The 14,830-nt window shown below is 49.6% G+C and overlaps 1 protein-coding gene across 6 annotated transcripts in view; it reads right to left on the bottom strand.

Annotated features, from left to right (window-relative positions):
* Ctbp2 (C-terminal binding protein 2) overlaps positions 1–14,830 on the bottom strand; it is a 136,723-nt gene that overhangs the window by 6,260 nt on the left and 115,633 nt on the right. For all 6 annotated transcript variants that reach the window (XM_028772513.1, XM_028772516.1, XM_028772514.1 and 3 more), the window contains 5 exons: positions 9,227–9,381; positions 8,848–8,992; positions 4,940–5,146; positions 974–1,188; positions 452–582 (listed from right to left, as the gene is read on the bottom strand). In XM_028772513.1, the coding sequence (XP_028628346.1) occupies positions 452–582; positions 974–1,188; positions 4,940–5,146; positions 8,848–8,992; positions 9,227–9,381 (853 nt within the window). The remainder of the gene's footprint in view (positions 1–451; positions 583–973; positions 1,189–4,939; positions 5,147–8,847; positions 8,993–9,226; positions 9,382–14,830) is intronic.

Here is a 14,830-nt window from a genome sequence, read left to right as displayed (position 1 = left end):
GGAGGCCTTGAGGCCATGTGAGACAGTAGCTGTATGTAATAGCAGAGGGCAGGGAAGCCCTGTATCAGGTTTCATTAGGGTTGAGTACTGGGGAACAAGTGACCACGACTATAGGAACAGGTATGCCAAAGAGAAAAAAAGTGAGTCAAGAGATCCCTTCAGTCAGAATGAATGCTCCAAGGTCTACAGATCAGAAAGATACTACCATCTTGCTTTTTTTTTTTTTGCCTCTGCCCTCTCTAATGTCCTTTGAAGATCTTATCACAGTACTGCAGAGTCCTTAGAGCAAAACAGTAACTACTAAGCATCGTTTGCAGAATTTCCTACTCAGGAACTTGTGTTAGAAGGTTCTTCAAATTCCAAGTGTCAGATCAGATGTGGAATTAGCCCCCGCCACCCCCACCCCTCGGTCACAGTAGGAAGCTAGTAGCATACCCAGCCACACACATACCTGAAGGGCTCAGACTCATGCACATCCAGAGCAGCTCCTCGTATCCTGCCCTCTTTGAGAGCCTGAGCTAAGGCTTTCTCATCTACCAGGCCACCTCGGGCTGCATTCACAAGGAATGCCCCTTGCCTCATCTGCAGAAGGAAAGAGAAGCTGGCTATATCTCATGGTAGCAGCAGGAGGAATCTCTGGAACAGAAGCTTACAAGACAAAGTTGGGCAAGAAAGGAGCTCTGTGGATCCACTATAGGCAGTACTTTGTTGGGAGAGGTTGGGAAGTCTTGATCATGAAAGTAGGCCAGGAGTATTTTCCTTCTTGACAGGACCACAAGGAACAAAAGGTTGGAGCTGTGCTAGTCAAGTCACTTGCTTGTCTGCCTGAACAGATGGATGGCAGCCAGCTGGGTCCTAACCCCTATTGCTGATTTGTCCCAGGGACACTTACCTGCAGTCTGCTGGGCCCATGGCAGTTGCTGTTAAACTCTGCAGTGAAGCTAAAGTCTGAGCACATGTGCTTTCAAATTACCTGCTTGATAGTGAAGTCATTGATGAGGTGATGGTTGTGCTCATTCAGATTGCAGTGCAAGGAGACACAGTCGCTCTGATACAGCAAGTCCTGCAGGGTATAGACCCTTTGAACACCCAGAGACCGCTCTATCCCATCCTGTAAGTAGGGGTCATAAAATATGACGCTGAATCCAAAGGCCTTGGCTCGAACAGCAACTGCCTGCCCTGTGCGACCTGTGCAGAGAGAGGATGTCCAGGTAAGAAAGGCCTGCAGATCTTGTGTGCTGTCTCCTTTACCCCATAATGGACCAGAGATTATCATCTTTGCTAGGAAGTGCTACTAAGTTACCATGCCAAAGTAGAATGTGTCCCCTCAGGCTGTGATGATGTTTCTATCAGGCATGGGCTTTTTTAAAAAACAAAAGCAAACAAACAAAAACAACCTTATATGTCTGTGGGTCTATGCATGTAACATGCAGGTACCCAGAGGCCAAACAAAGGAGGGAAATCTATGCTGGCAAGTCTTATGTCAACTTGACACAAGCTAGAGTTATCTGAAGGGAGGTAATCTCAATTGAGAAAATGCCTCCCCAGAGCTGGCATTAGAGAGTTGTAAACTGCCCAGTATGGATGCTGGGAACCAAACTTGGACCCTCTGAGGGAACGGCACACACTCTTAGATGACCGAGCCACCTCCAGCCCCAAAGGATTCTTTAAATAATTATCTATCATGGACACTTTCAAACCAATACCCATTTAGAATATAATGGATGTCACATGTCCTTTCCTCAGCTCCAGACACCACCGTTATGCTTCCCTGTCCTCTTCTCTCATTTTTGTTTGTGTGGTAGGTTTAAGTGTCACTGCTGTTCCTTGTTGCTCTCAGTACATGAACATCAATGTTTCTACCCTGACCTCTGTTGGACTTGCCTCTCAGAGAGATAAGATGGTCAAAGCATCATTGTCCCTAAAGCTTGATAGATTCTGAAACGCAGTTTTAGCATGTAGTCTAGAATACTCCAAATCATAATAGATGTCAGATAGTGGGCCACAAAAGCCCCTCTGAACTCCACAATGGCCATCCATTGCTCAAACCCACAGTTCCCCCTTGACAACACTTCCTGTTTCACCAGCTTGAAAACAATGGTTTGACTAGATTTCAACTAAGCAGACTCCAAAGTACACCTTATCTAAAACCCTATTCAACAGAGGCACAGTGCTGCACACCTTTAACTCTAGCACTCTGGAAGCAGAGGCAGGCAGATCTCTGTGACTTTGAGGCCAGACTGGTCTACAGAGTGAGTTACAAGACAGTCAGAGGTAGCTACATAGTGAGGGACCCTGTCTCAAAAGACAACAGCAGAAACACACAACAACAACAAAACTACCCAACAACAAGCCCCACCCCCAAACAACAACAACAACAACAACAAGACAATTCAAATATGTGAGCAGGTCAGTGTTGATGGCTCAGTGGGTAAAGTCCCAGCTGCCAGGTCTGACAATGAACCTACATGGTAGAAGGGGAACCAACTCTGCTTGTTCTCTGACCTCCAAGTGCACTCCATGGCAGGTGTGCACCCACATACAGATCCACATGAAGTGTTTGTGACAATGAGGACAGTTAGAAAGGAAGATGCATATTTCCCAACAGCCAGCGGCTGACAGTTAATCTGGTTGGTAGCACCCCACCCCCCACCGTGAAGGACTAATAAGGTCACTATGACAGAGAGGGACAGCTGCAGTGTCGACATCATCTCCCTTGGAAGACATAGCTGACCAGGAGCTGGACTAGCCACACTGCAATGCGTGGCAAAGGAGCAAGCAGAATTGGACAGTGGAAGGTGGCAGGAAGTGTGGCAAAGATGGGGACTCAGTGACATCCTTGAAACATGGGATTGAGGACTCCACCATGTGGTCCATGCCTTAGAGGATGATTTTTTTTTCTCCTAACTGGGTACTCAGCCTCCTGCACCTTGGCCTGAGGCCTTTGTACAGCAGGAGCCCAGATTACCAATACAGATCTCAATACCCCATATTGACAGTGCCACTCTCAGTGAAGGTGTACCTCATCGACTCACACACAGGCTTTCACTGCTCTCTACTCTGACTCAGAGAGCTTCTGTCTAAAATCACAGTCAAAAAATCACAGTCACTATCAAAAATCACAGTCCCGGTAGGCAAAAATCTAAGGGCACAGGCCATGTTAAGACAAAACCCTTTTATTTGGCAGTACACACACAGATAAGTGTAGACCCTGGGTAAAGGTTGACACGATGAGAAAGAAGTGTTCTAGTTTTTAATAAAGCACATTTTTAAATAAAATGCCATAATGGTATCTAAAACCTTGTGTGCCAAATTAAAAAAAAAAAAAAAATCAAGCCGGACAGTGGTGGCGCACGCCTTTAATCCCAGCACTTGGGAGGCAGAGGCAGGCGGATTTCTGAGTTTGAGGCCAGCCTGGTCTACAGAGTGAGTTCCAGGACAATCATGGCTACACAGAGAAACCCTGTCTCCAAAAACCAAAAAAAAAATATAAATAAGTAAATAAATAAATAATCAAATCCTGATAGGCAAGTACCTAGACAATTTTTATAAATATGGCAGGCAGCCTGAAAGACCTCTGCTCAGTTCTGTGGCAGGTTCACAATGAGGCTCTCCTGTTGCTTTTCAGCAGAGTTAAGAGGATGCTCTTGGTCCCCACCAGGCTTGCTGCCGCTCTAATGGGGAACCAGCAAATAGCCTTCCTATCTGTCCACTACAGCTCTGGGGGTCATGGAGAGTCAGAGCTGTGCAGAGAGCCAGGGAGACTGTAGGCAGCCATGAATATTAGAGGAGCTAGCAAGGGAGCTTAGGAAAGCTGACAGACAGCTCTCATGTGCCAAGGATATCTGAAGGTCCTAGAATGCAGACAGTTTCCCACCAGTTGGCTGGCTGCTCAGATCTGCCCACAGGCTCTAGAGCCTCACCAGAGACCATCCTAAGCCACAAGCAGGGCTTCCAAATCTGGATGAGCACTTTAGAGTCACAGGAAGCACCTGAGGGTGCTGCAGTGTTCACCCATGGTACCTGCATTTCTCAAGTCCCATGAAACCTCACAGAGCCTTCCCCAGCATCTCATCACTTGAACTCAAACCCTGACTGCTCCAGAGGCCAGGGAGTCACGCCCTGGAGAAAAATTAGTGACCCTGGAGTCATCCAGCAAATTGTCCCTATTTTCAAGCTGCCTCTCAGAAGCCATGACCCTCTGCTATCTCTGAGCTAAAGGTGATGCAAATTGAAAATGTTTTCTGGAAACCAGAATTGGATGATCCCATGTGGTCCTCATGCCGCCCTTGAGTCTCAAGAGGTAGCAAGCATGTATCCCTTGCTGCCACCTCTAGTTACAGGCCCAGAAACGGAGGCAGTGAAGCCAAATAATTCCCTGCTTGTTACAGAGTAGGTGAGTGGTGGCGACCAGCTGGGGGCCTATTCCAGCTCACATGTGGACAACAGCAACAGCACTGGTCTGCTTCCCATCATTGCTCAAACTTTCCTTGCTCCCTGCCCCCCTACCCTCAAAACCTCACTTGCTGATAATGCCAGGGCCTCTGCTCAACTATCTCCATGGCAACAACCAGGTCCAGAAAGATCACGCCTTGTCCCATTCTCACAAGAGATTTTCAAGACCATGGCCTGGCATTACCCTCAGGCTTGAATCTTTAAGTGGCTTCATGTTACTGCTGCCAGGTACCATCTGCATTCAGCAGCCTTCTGGAGGGCCCAGGTTGCTTATTCAAGCACACAGCCAACCCATTACCCTGTGCCCCGGGGAGATTTACCAAGTATACCCCTTTCCAGTGAGTGACAGCAGAGGGTGCACTCCTGCTGTGTCCCTGACCAGCAACATAGAAACATTCTTATAGAACAGGCTCAGATCTTATCTCTGAGCAAGCTGACTCTTTACACCTCCCCATACACCAAACCCATCTCAAGGGACACGTACCAAAGCCAATGAGGCCCAATGTTTCTCCTCGGATCCGAGCAGCTCCTGAGGCGACCTCTCGGATCTGTTCTACACTCTGAACCCGTGTGCCTTCTCGTAGGGCCTGGTACAGCCATGTGTTCCGCCGATACAGATTGAGGATGTGGCACACTGTCGAATCTGCTGTTTCCTCCACTGCAGCAGATGGGATGTTACACACAGCGATCCCTGAAAGGGCAATGGCCAAGCACAGAGGTGAGTGAAGACCCAGGATCCCCAGCACCCTGCTTAGACATGGAAGAGAGCCACTCCAGTGTTGAGGGTTGGTCAAGTGGTCAGCAGACTCTGTTTCTGAAGCTCAGCCACCCTCACCACTGTATCCAAATCCTACAAGGCCTTTAGTCTTAGCTCACTGCCAGACTAACTCCCCCTTTTCCATCCCTGATATGAGGCCCAAAGGAGCTCCGGAGCAGGCAAAAGCCAGTGGGTTCTTTGGCCTCAGTTCTGCTCTAGCAGGACTCAAAGAGTGGAGGGCCAGAATCCCAGACTTTTCCAGAGCTTTAACGGTCACAGAGACTGCTTGAATCTTATGCACTCTAATGCAAACGCCAGATGACCGACCGACCACTCACTAACTGCTGTTTGCAAACATAGCTCAAGCCAAGCATGGGCAATAACCCCAACTTTGAAGGCCAGAGGCAGGAGGATCTTGATTTTAAAGCTACCCACATTCCTAAAGCTCATGGTCTGTCTGATTCTGGTAGAAAATAGGAGGCCACTGGGGAAACTGCTTAGGCCTGAGGGCACCTGAGGTGGATCTCCCACTCCTCGGAGAAGTACCCTAAGTCCCCAAGAGGTGTCTGGACACTGTCTTCCCTTCTTGGGCAGACGGTAGTTTGAGGAAATGGGTAGCTTTCCCTACCACTCTTCAAGGCGAGGTCTAGATGTCTTTTGGGTAGGCCTAGCAAATAGGAGAAAGCGGAGGCTCTGATGAGAATGTGGAGCCCTAAGCATGCTCACATGTGACCTGGACCTACCAGACAAGTAGCGTTCTAAGCAGTGGTACAGGCATGTAACTATCCTGCTGCTCAGGACAAATGGCTCCCTACTGACCTACAGATGGCATCTGTGCAGCAAGGTGCAGCTATCTTCAAGTTTGCCTTAGGTTCTGTTAGTTTTAAGACTGGGGACTAGAACTGAAATCACAGACAGGAAGGAGACAGACAGTTCCCTAACGTTCTTCGGCAGCTGTGGCATGTCTCATCCTGCTACCATGGCTGCCCTGGGTCCAGGGCTCGATGAGTGACTCCCACAGAAGAACAGACAGCTCAAAGTGGAGCAAGGCACCACGAGCAGGTCATCCTGGCTGCAGAGGACATCTCTGGACTACAGGCATTTGCTAAGGGAGCTTGCTGATGGGCCCTGTTGTTCTAATGAGGTGAGGGGCAGTAATCCTGAGTAGCAGAGGGGTCTCGTGTATGTGGACTAACTGAGCACAGATCTCAGGCATGGTCAGGCACTGCTGTTATTAGACTAGAAGGGCAGAAGCACACGCAAGAAACCTTGGGCACTAAGGGCAATCGTCAGTCAGATTGTGCTGTGAGCCCAGCCGTGGCTTGGCGCTATCCTCAGCTGATCAATGACAACCAGTGCTGCAGGTCCCCCTGTGATAAAGGCATGGTGAGACTAGGACATACAGAGGGAGAGCAGGGAAGATGTCTGCTCAACCCAACCCACAAGGCGCTTGTGTAGCTTCTTGGCTCCAGTACCCATGTGGAGAGGTGGGACCTACGCCTGGAAGCAAGTATAGTTATAAACGGAACCATCTTGACAGAAATTGTTAGTTGATCATTGGATGTGGGTGTTCTCTAGGCCCGTCAGAGAGTTTCGTGAACATGCTTTTCCTCGGGGTAACCTTCAAGTGTCGAATGGTTCCAATGTCCACAGTGAAAGGCCACTGTTACATGCGGCTACATAGGAGCCACCATTAAATGGCTCCAAATAGCTAGACAGCTTTTTGAGGATTGACCAAGGGTGTTTCTCTACCTGTGTTATGCAGGCTCTCTGCAGGGCTAGGGTCAGGAGTGGATTTCTGAGCCTGTCTTGCCCTTAAGTGCCGCCTCTGGTGCACAGATGGTGGGCTGCACGTACAGTTACAGAAGGCTACACACAGGCGCAGGTGAATTACTTGCTGGGTTCACTGTAAAGTACACTGCTTCTGGAACCCCCTTCCAGAACTGGGCATACCTGCCACTCCCTGCCTTACTAATCCAAAGGGTCCGCTGGCTGACTAATACATGCAGAGATAAAGGACACTACTGGAGGGAAGTTAGTTCATTTGGTGTCTCTAGCTATCCCCCACCTCCTGAGTAGATGTCTTCTGAGCAGCTACTGCCCAGTCACTGTGGACCAGCACAGTGATGGCATTAACGTTCACATTCCGTCCCTGTCTGTAACTGGACTCTTTCCAGCTGGAGAAGAGGGGCTGACCACAGGCAGGACCTACCCGTGTGAGAGGAGGGTGATGGGCTAGAGAGCCATGTCTCCCGCCACTGTCCCAACTCAGCTCTATTCCTGACAAGATGCCTGTTTTTAAACATAAGCATACTTGCTTATGCCACAGAAATGACACCTTCTTCTGTTTTGGGAGACAAGGTCTCACTATGTAGCTAAGGCTAGCTTTGAACTTGTTATGCAGACCAGGCTGGTCTCAAACTCAAATCTGCCAGCCTCTGCCTCCCTCATTAAAGGTGTGTGCCACCGAACAGGGAGTCGCCGTTGTTAAACTCATGTTTGTGGCCTCACATCACATCAAAGAGGAACTCAGAGAAGCTATAACTGGAAATGAACGTGGCTGGCTGGGCTGCGACAGAGGAAGACACCATTCCCCAGCCAGGACTTGGGTAGAAAGTCTGGAACTGAGTACAGCTGTTCCTCCTTTACCTGAGATGTCTCCCGTCTTCCCCTGTGAGGCTGTGCCATGAATGTACTGTGGACACAGGCTGGTGCTGCCAAGGTAAAGCTTTCTTTGCCCTGTTCTTACCTTAGGGTTCAGGTACATAAAAACAACTTCCCTAAATGCAAAGAGACCGGAAACAAAAACAAGGCCCCAACCGCTCTCAAAGCTGCGGGCTCAGACTGTGCCCGGAAGTTGGATTGAGGCTGCCTTAGCCACCAGCATGGCAGGCATATCCCTGTGCTATAGACAGACCAGTCAGGTCTAGATTCAGGCCTGGTGGAGAGATGACTGTGTGAGGTATTACAGACACCTGGCTTTCCTGTACTAGGAGTGACAGGAGACTTTGGGGTGAGGCAGGAGCAGGTGGCAGGCCCAGGCGCATGCTATGGATGGCCAGGCTGCTGTGGCTGCCATCGAGGCTTGGATTTCCAGTCATTCTGAGGCATCTCTTATGAGCCTCATGAATAAGGGGTGGCACACTTCAGGCACAGACCAAATACTGGGAATCTGAGGCCACTCCAAATGTGGCCCTAAGCCCAGGCTCAGTGTCTTGGGCCTGTGCTGACAGTTACACCAAGCCTCATGGAGGTGAACAGTGAGTCCTCTGTGCCATTCAGGTACCACTCCTTCCTGTTTGGCTTTCTGCCTGTCATTCTGTCTCTGGGAAGCCCTCTGGACACTCTGGTGCCAGGCAATGGTGAGGCATGAAGCATGCCAGGTTTTGGTGAGTTGACTGGGCCTTTTGGGGAGGACCTTACAAGTCTACTGCTTACCTCGTCAAGACCTTTTCCAGTCCCTAAGACTTCTGGGTGTACTAAGGCAGGAGTGACGCTACAATTGCATAGGCAAGGGGGAATAAGGCTCCCTCAAGAATCAACCTCCAGGACAACAGCCCTGAATCCTGCCTTCTGCTCATTCTCCTGCCCATGGAGCATGGCTCCTGGGAATCCGGTAAAACTCTCTGACTCACCAAGCTCACCAGCAGCCTTGATGTCCACGTTGTCGTAGCCACTACCAATTCGAACAATCACTCTCAGGGCCTTGAACTTCTCCAGGTCTTCCCTGGTGAGGGTGATAGTGTGGTACATCATGGCACCCACAGCCTCATTCAACACCTGTCAGGGACATGAGTCACAGGTCAGAGCCCCCGGGGACCCATGGAGATTTTGTTACCAGGATTATAGGATGGAGACATGGCTGGATGGCGCCTTGATGGGCAAGTGCCTGAGGGTGGCAGAGTGGACTAAGGATATCAGGAATGTCGTCACACACGTGCACACCTGTGTATAACTGTTTTTACTGACATCCACTGGCCTGGAGGGACCCAGGTAAGGTGGGGTGTAACCCACCTTCTCATGGATTTCCTGAGTGGACTGTGCATCGCAGAAGGCCACGGTGGCCAGGTCCTTCAGGATAGGCATCTCCACAGTGCAGTCTCTGCCGTCCAGCAGTGCCACTAGGGGGCGGGGGTGCAGGGGGCCGTTCATGATTTGGGGGCGGATACCTGTAAGGGGAGAGGAAAGTAAGGTGGGTACATTGTAGGAAGGGGCTCGAGGGGACACCCTGACCACCTCAGTGGCCAATGCCAAGGTAAGCAGAGAGCACACAAGCCTGGTGGCGTCAGCTGTGATTTCCAAGGCAGGACGGGACACAGCCTTACCAGCTGATGAGGGTAGTGCTCCTAGATCGCAGGTTTAATGACCGTAGGTTACCTGCAGGGCTCTGGCACTAAGTCACTTCTCTCTAAGACTAGGGACAAACACACACACACACACACACACACACACACACACACACACACACACACAGATGATGGATAGGAGGACATTTCTGTAGCTCATTTGAATTATCCCATAAAGTAAACACTTGCCACCAAGCCTGATGACCTCCGTTTGACCCCCACAGTGTACAAGGAGAACTAAGTTATCTTATGATTTTCATGTGTGAATGAACACACAAACAAATATAACCCAGGTCCCAGTTAAAAGTAAAAAAAGAGGCAGCACGGAGCTAAGTATAGTCTGATACCTCCAAGTCAAACCCAAGACCCCAAGTCTCAGGCCACACAACAGGATCATTCATCTTCGTAGGGCACAAGCCTGCTGTCATGCCTCCCCATGTGTGCTGGTCTCCAAATAAACTAACAAGAAACAGGCCAGCATAAAGTCAAACAGAGAAAGCTTGCAGAGGTGCCTTTGTTCTGAAAGAACTTTCCAGAGAACTCCTAGGGCAAGCAGGCAGCCGTAGCCTAGCCCTCCTCACCCTGTGAAGTGAAGATAGACAGGGCCATTCTGGAAATGGGATAGAGATGTCTGTAGTCTGTACTCCCTACTGTACCCAGGTCCTCCAGGATGCAGCTCAGCCCAGACACCTTCCCCTTCAACTGTCTATACAGCAGACTGGGGATACCCACAGCACAGCGGCACCTGATCAACATCACTGCCCCTGGGATCACCTGCCCAGTGGGTTCCCAACTGGTGTTCTTCCCAGCCTCTCCTTGACTGGAGTCCTCACAGCCTCCTGCTCTGGATCCAGATTTGGGGACACTGTACCAGCCAGCTGTTTCCTTGTCAAGGAGATAAGTGTGATGGACTAAAATTGAAACAGGGCAGCCTTCAGATATCCAGATAATCCGAACAGCCACAACATGTACAGGGAGATCTGTGGCCAGGGCTGTTGCTTCTCTCCCCTCTTGCAGAGGCTCCAAGCTGGGCTGTCTCCTTCCTCCTAGTCTGGTTCATCCTCTCAGAGGCTGCCCAAGGTATGGGAGAACGTGGCTGTCCCTAGGTTAAGTGTTCCATGAGATCCTATATGGAGCACAGGCTGTTCTAGAAGCCACATGGCCTTTATGTGACAATTAAGGTACCCAAAAGCAGGAGCCTTTTGCAAAAGCAAGCTCACCTTCAGGCCTCTGCCTCTTTGCTAAGGGGCATTTTCTTGACTAACGATTGATGTGGAGGCCCCCGCTCACTGTGGGCTGTATCACCACTTGGGCTGGTGGTCTTGGATCCAGGCTTAACCAACCATGGGCGCAAGCCTGTAAGCAGCATTCATTCCCTCATGGCTTTTGCTTCAGTTCCTGCCCTGCTTTCGCTAGCAATGGATTGTGACCTGGCAGATATAAGCTGGAATAAACCCTCTCCTCCCCAAGTTGTTTTTGGTCCTGATGCCTCATCACAGCAACAGAAACACGAACACAACCCTCCTAACTGGACATTCGTGGATTCTCTTGAACCACACACTCCTCTGGTACTCTAACCACCAGCCACTGCAGGTGACATTCTCACATCATACCTCTACACTCTAAGGACAGACTGGGAGCCTAGAGCAGAGAGAATGTTTTTGTCTTGGTCTCAGAAGAACAAGCTGGGGTTGGAAGGGAATTGTGGACCACTGCAGACTGATTGGCAGTCAGATCCTGATGTCGAGGGATTCCCTCTGTGCACCCACTACCTACCTGAGAATCTCTGGCCCATAAGTAAAGTGCCCAAGCGGTCCCAAGTCTTCCAACATCCTTTCACCCCACGTCCCCATCCTCACTGGTCCATGGTTCTTACAACGGACAGGTTTGCCCTCAATGCTCCATCTATCCTTACTTAGTGGGTCAAGGTGAGATGCTGGAGATGGCTACTGTGCCCAGGTCACAGAGGGGCAAGTGAGGTGGCAGTGATCTCACACAGCTCTGCCTGTATTCATCCTGTATTCAGTCAGCCATGGAGCACCACCCGCTAAGCAGATGAGCACTCAAGCTGAGGTACAAGATCATGACATCGGCCCTGCCTTCTTTTTACTGAGGGCCAAACTCCAAGACATGGGTGGAGGGGTTGGCAGTAGCAGAACACACAGGTAAGAACCCCTACCTCACAGTCTGTAAGAAGCTTGGCTTTAAGAGGGGCTAACTGGTTGGGTCACTGCACCAAGTTTAGGCATAGATTTAGTAATAATTTACCCCACCTCGCCAAGGGAGACAGCACCAGGGACAAGCCGGGGATAGAGAGCCATCCAGTGCATATGGGGTGGCTAAGAACCACCAAGTAAGATGTCCATCTGCAATATCAGAGCATGTATCTGTTACCCGGGTAACAAATTCCAGGTTGCCTAGCGATCGTTTCCCTTCCTGACTTGGTCTTCTTTTGCTTTGGTGAATCCCATCCTTTGTTCTTTCCCTAGGCTAAGGTGGGTCCATGATACATCTTGTTAAGGCTTGAGGTATGAGTCTCAGGGGAGAATCCACTAATAGCGGGGCAAAATAAAGAAAGGGAGGGGGCAGAGACCTACTGGCTGGGAAAGGGTGCTAAGTAGGGGTGGCAGGGTAGGTGACAGGCACCACCCCACCTGGCAGGGTGTGAGGAGAACTGGGAACGTGTTCCCTGCATATTGGGGAACACAAAATCAGAGGCAGAGCCCCAAACACAGACAGCTACCAGCAGATTTCCCCTCTCTTTCAACAGTTCTGACAATCGGAACCATTTATAATATATTAGGTACATCTCACTGTAAACTACATTAACATGATACACACATAGCCCTCAGTGGTGGGGATCAGGCTGGCCACTGGCCTGGAGCCGTGACTCACTTCTTCAATAGCTAGGGGAATTTAAGGCACAGGGCTTAATGAGGATTCCTTCCGAAATAAGTTTAGGCTCCTAGTTACGAGACACTGCTCAAGGCTTTTCCATGTATCTAAACCCTAAGACTGACAAGGACCTGGCAATGCTGCCATTCTTCCCAGCCTTCCACATTGGGGAGACACCTGACCAGACAAGGTGTTCAGTGACTATCCAAAATGGTAATGTGTCCCTCCAGCTTCCCCAAAGACTCGCTCTGTCCAGCAACAATTAGGCTTGTTACAGGAACTTGGTCAGTGCCCTACTGCCAACGGCTTACTAGCATTTTATGTGGGGCAGAGAGCTCAGCCAGTCCCCCTGGAGTCAATTACTATCTGGCTTCAGGATTGCCTCTATGCAATATGGGCCTTGCTCATCTACATGGCACCATGGTACTGTAGCTTGCGGCCAGGCTGCTGCTGGTCCCTGGGTGTACTACTGCTTAGAGTTGAAGCTGTTCCCAGTAGTGTTAAGTTAGAGAAAGTCAAAGACAATACCAAGGCAAGATGTTCACATTTGTGCTGGCCACCTCAGTAAAGCCAGGTTCAAGGTTCCAGGCCTCGTAGAACCTAAGTGACTTCCAGAGAGATGCTAGCAGCTTTCTGGCCACCTAGTTTCCCTGCCACACCATAGACAGAAAAAAAAAAGCATTGTATTTCGGTATGACGCTGCATATTCAGAAACACACCATCTCACCCAACATATAGACAGAGCTACAAGCAGATGTGCCGTCAATTCCTTTAAGCTAATAGGATGTTATGGATACATTAGAGTCTAACCTACAGTTACATTAACATGACACACAGATGACCCTTGGTGCTATAAGGACAGGAAGTCCTGGAGCTAGCTCCTGGCTTGGGATCCCATGGCTGTCATGCTTCCCAAAGTATTAGCAGGAAGAGAATGTCTGTATTTCTGAGACCCACTTAGCATGTTTTTGAATAATATATGTGTAAAGTTGAAGAAGGAAAAGGATCCCTGTCTAAAATGTGGTCTGAATCGGTTTCTATTGCTTGCAGATTAAGAACCTAACGGCAGGGGATGGAGGGATGGGGCTCACCAGCTAAGAGCACATGTTCTTGCAGAGGATGTGGGCTCCCTTCCCTGCCCCCACATGGTGGCTGACAACCATCTGGAACTCCAGTTTTAGGAGCTGTGGCACCCTCTTGTGGCCTCTACTAGTACTGCCTGCACCTGATGCATGTTCATAGCCACATGCAGGCAAAAGCACCTATACATATAAAATAAATAAAAACCTAGCTGCCTTTGGAATTCAAGAACTGGAACTCTTTACTTTTCTGAATTATCTCCAGTGTGTGTTTATAAAATGTAAGCCTGCTCGCCCTGCTTCCCGTTACAGGTGCCATCTGTCACCTGTCACTCTCCTCTGTATACACTCTCACAATGATGCTATCTGCCATTAGGACAGAAGATAGCCATGTACTCTGGACATTCTGATGCCTTACACCGGCAGAGCTGGGATCTATAAGAGTCAGAGACCAGGGAGCTCACAGGTGGCACTCAGACAGCCTCCTGGAATTCTCTAGATGTTTTCCATCAGCTGCCTTGACTTTCTGGGTCCTGTTTCTAGATTAATCTGTTGTGCAGCAAAACCTAAGGGATGTACCCAGGAATGGCAAGATCAAGTCGAGGCAGTCAGACTGAAAGAAGGTAGTTCAAAAAGACTCCAATAGAGATTCCAAGATAAAAAACGTATTGCCATAGGACACGGAGTACCTAGCCAGAAGCCGAGTCTGTGAATGGTCTCATCACCTGCTCTGAGACCCATGGGATGACCTTAGGAGGCCATCGGGTCATACAGGTAGGCTCCCAGCCCCACCCACAGGAGCACGAAGGCAAAAGGTGGGAGGCATAGGAGCTCCTATAACCTGCAAGGCCTCATGGGCCCAACCGAGTCTTCCCAGTATCATAAGACAAGCTCCCCCTTTGGTATGGCCTTCTCCATGAGTATATGGCCGGTTTCCAATCCTCCTGGCCTAATCCTCCTGGCCAGGCACAATGCCTTCATCTCTAGAAAATCAAGTGGAAAACCAGTACACAGTATGTTTGTGGTGTGTGTGTACAAAAGATAAAGCCATACATATATCTTTTGTATTATTTCACAATACAAACCCAACATTGGGGCTTAGGTCAGATCAGGGGCTAGGTACTGACATGTGGCTCAACCTTAAAGCACCACACCCATATGTTGCTCTGCCAACACATGTAAACACATTGTAGAACTGCTTATACACAACAGCAAAAGGGTTCTGGGAGCAGTAAAGTCAACGGTGGCAGTTGCAGGAGGCAGGGAACAGCCAATTCATACAGGATGTCTTGCTAAGA

Source organism: Grammomys surdaster, unplaced genomic scaffold (genome assembly GCF_004785775.1).
Source record: "Grammomys surdaster isolate TR1022 unplaced genomic scaffold, NIH_TR_1.0 214, whole genome shotgun sequence".
Lineage (NCBI taxonomy): Eukaryota > Metazoa > Chordata > Mammalia > Rodentia > Muridae > Grammomys > Grammomys surdaster.
The sequence above is the reverse complement of the archived record's forward strand: the minus strand, read 5'-3'. Positions and strand labels throughout refer to the sequence as shown.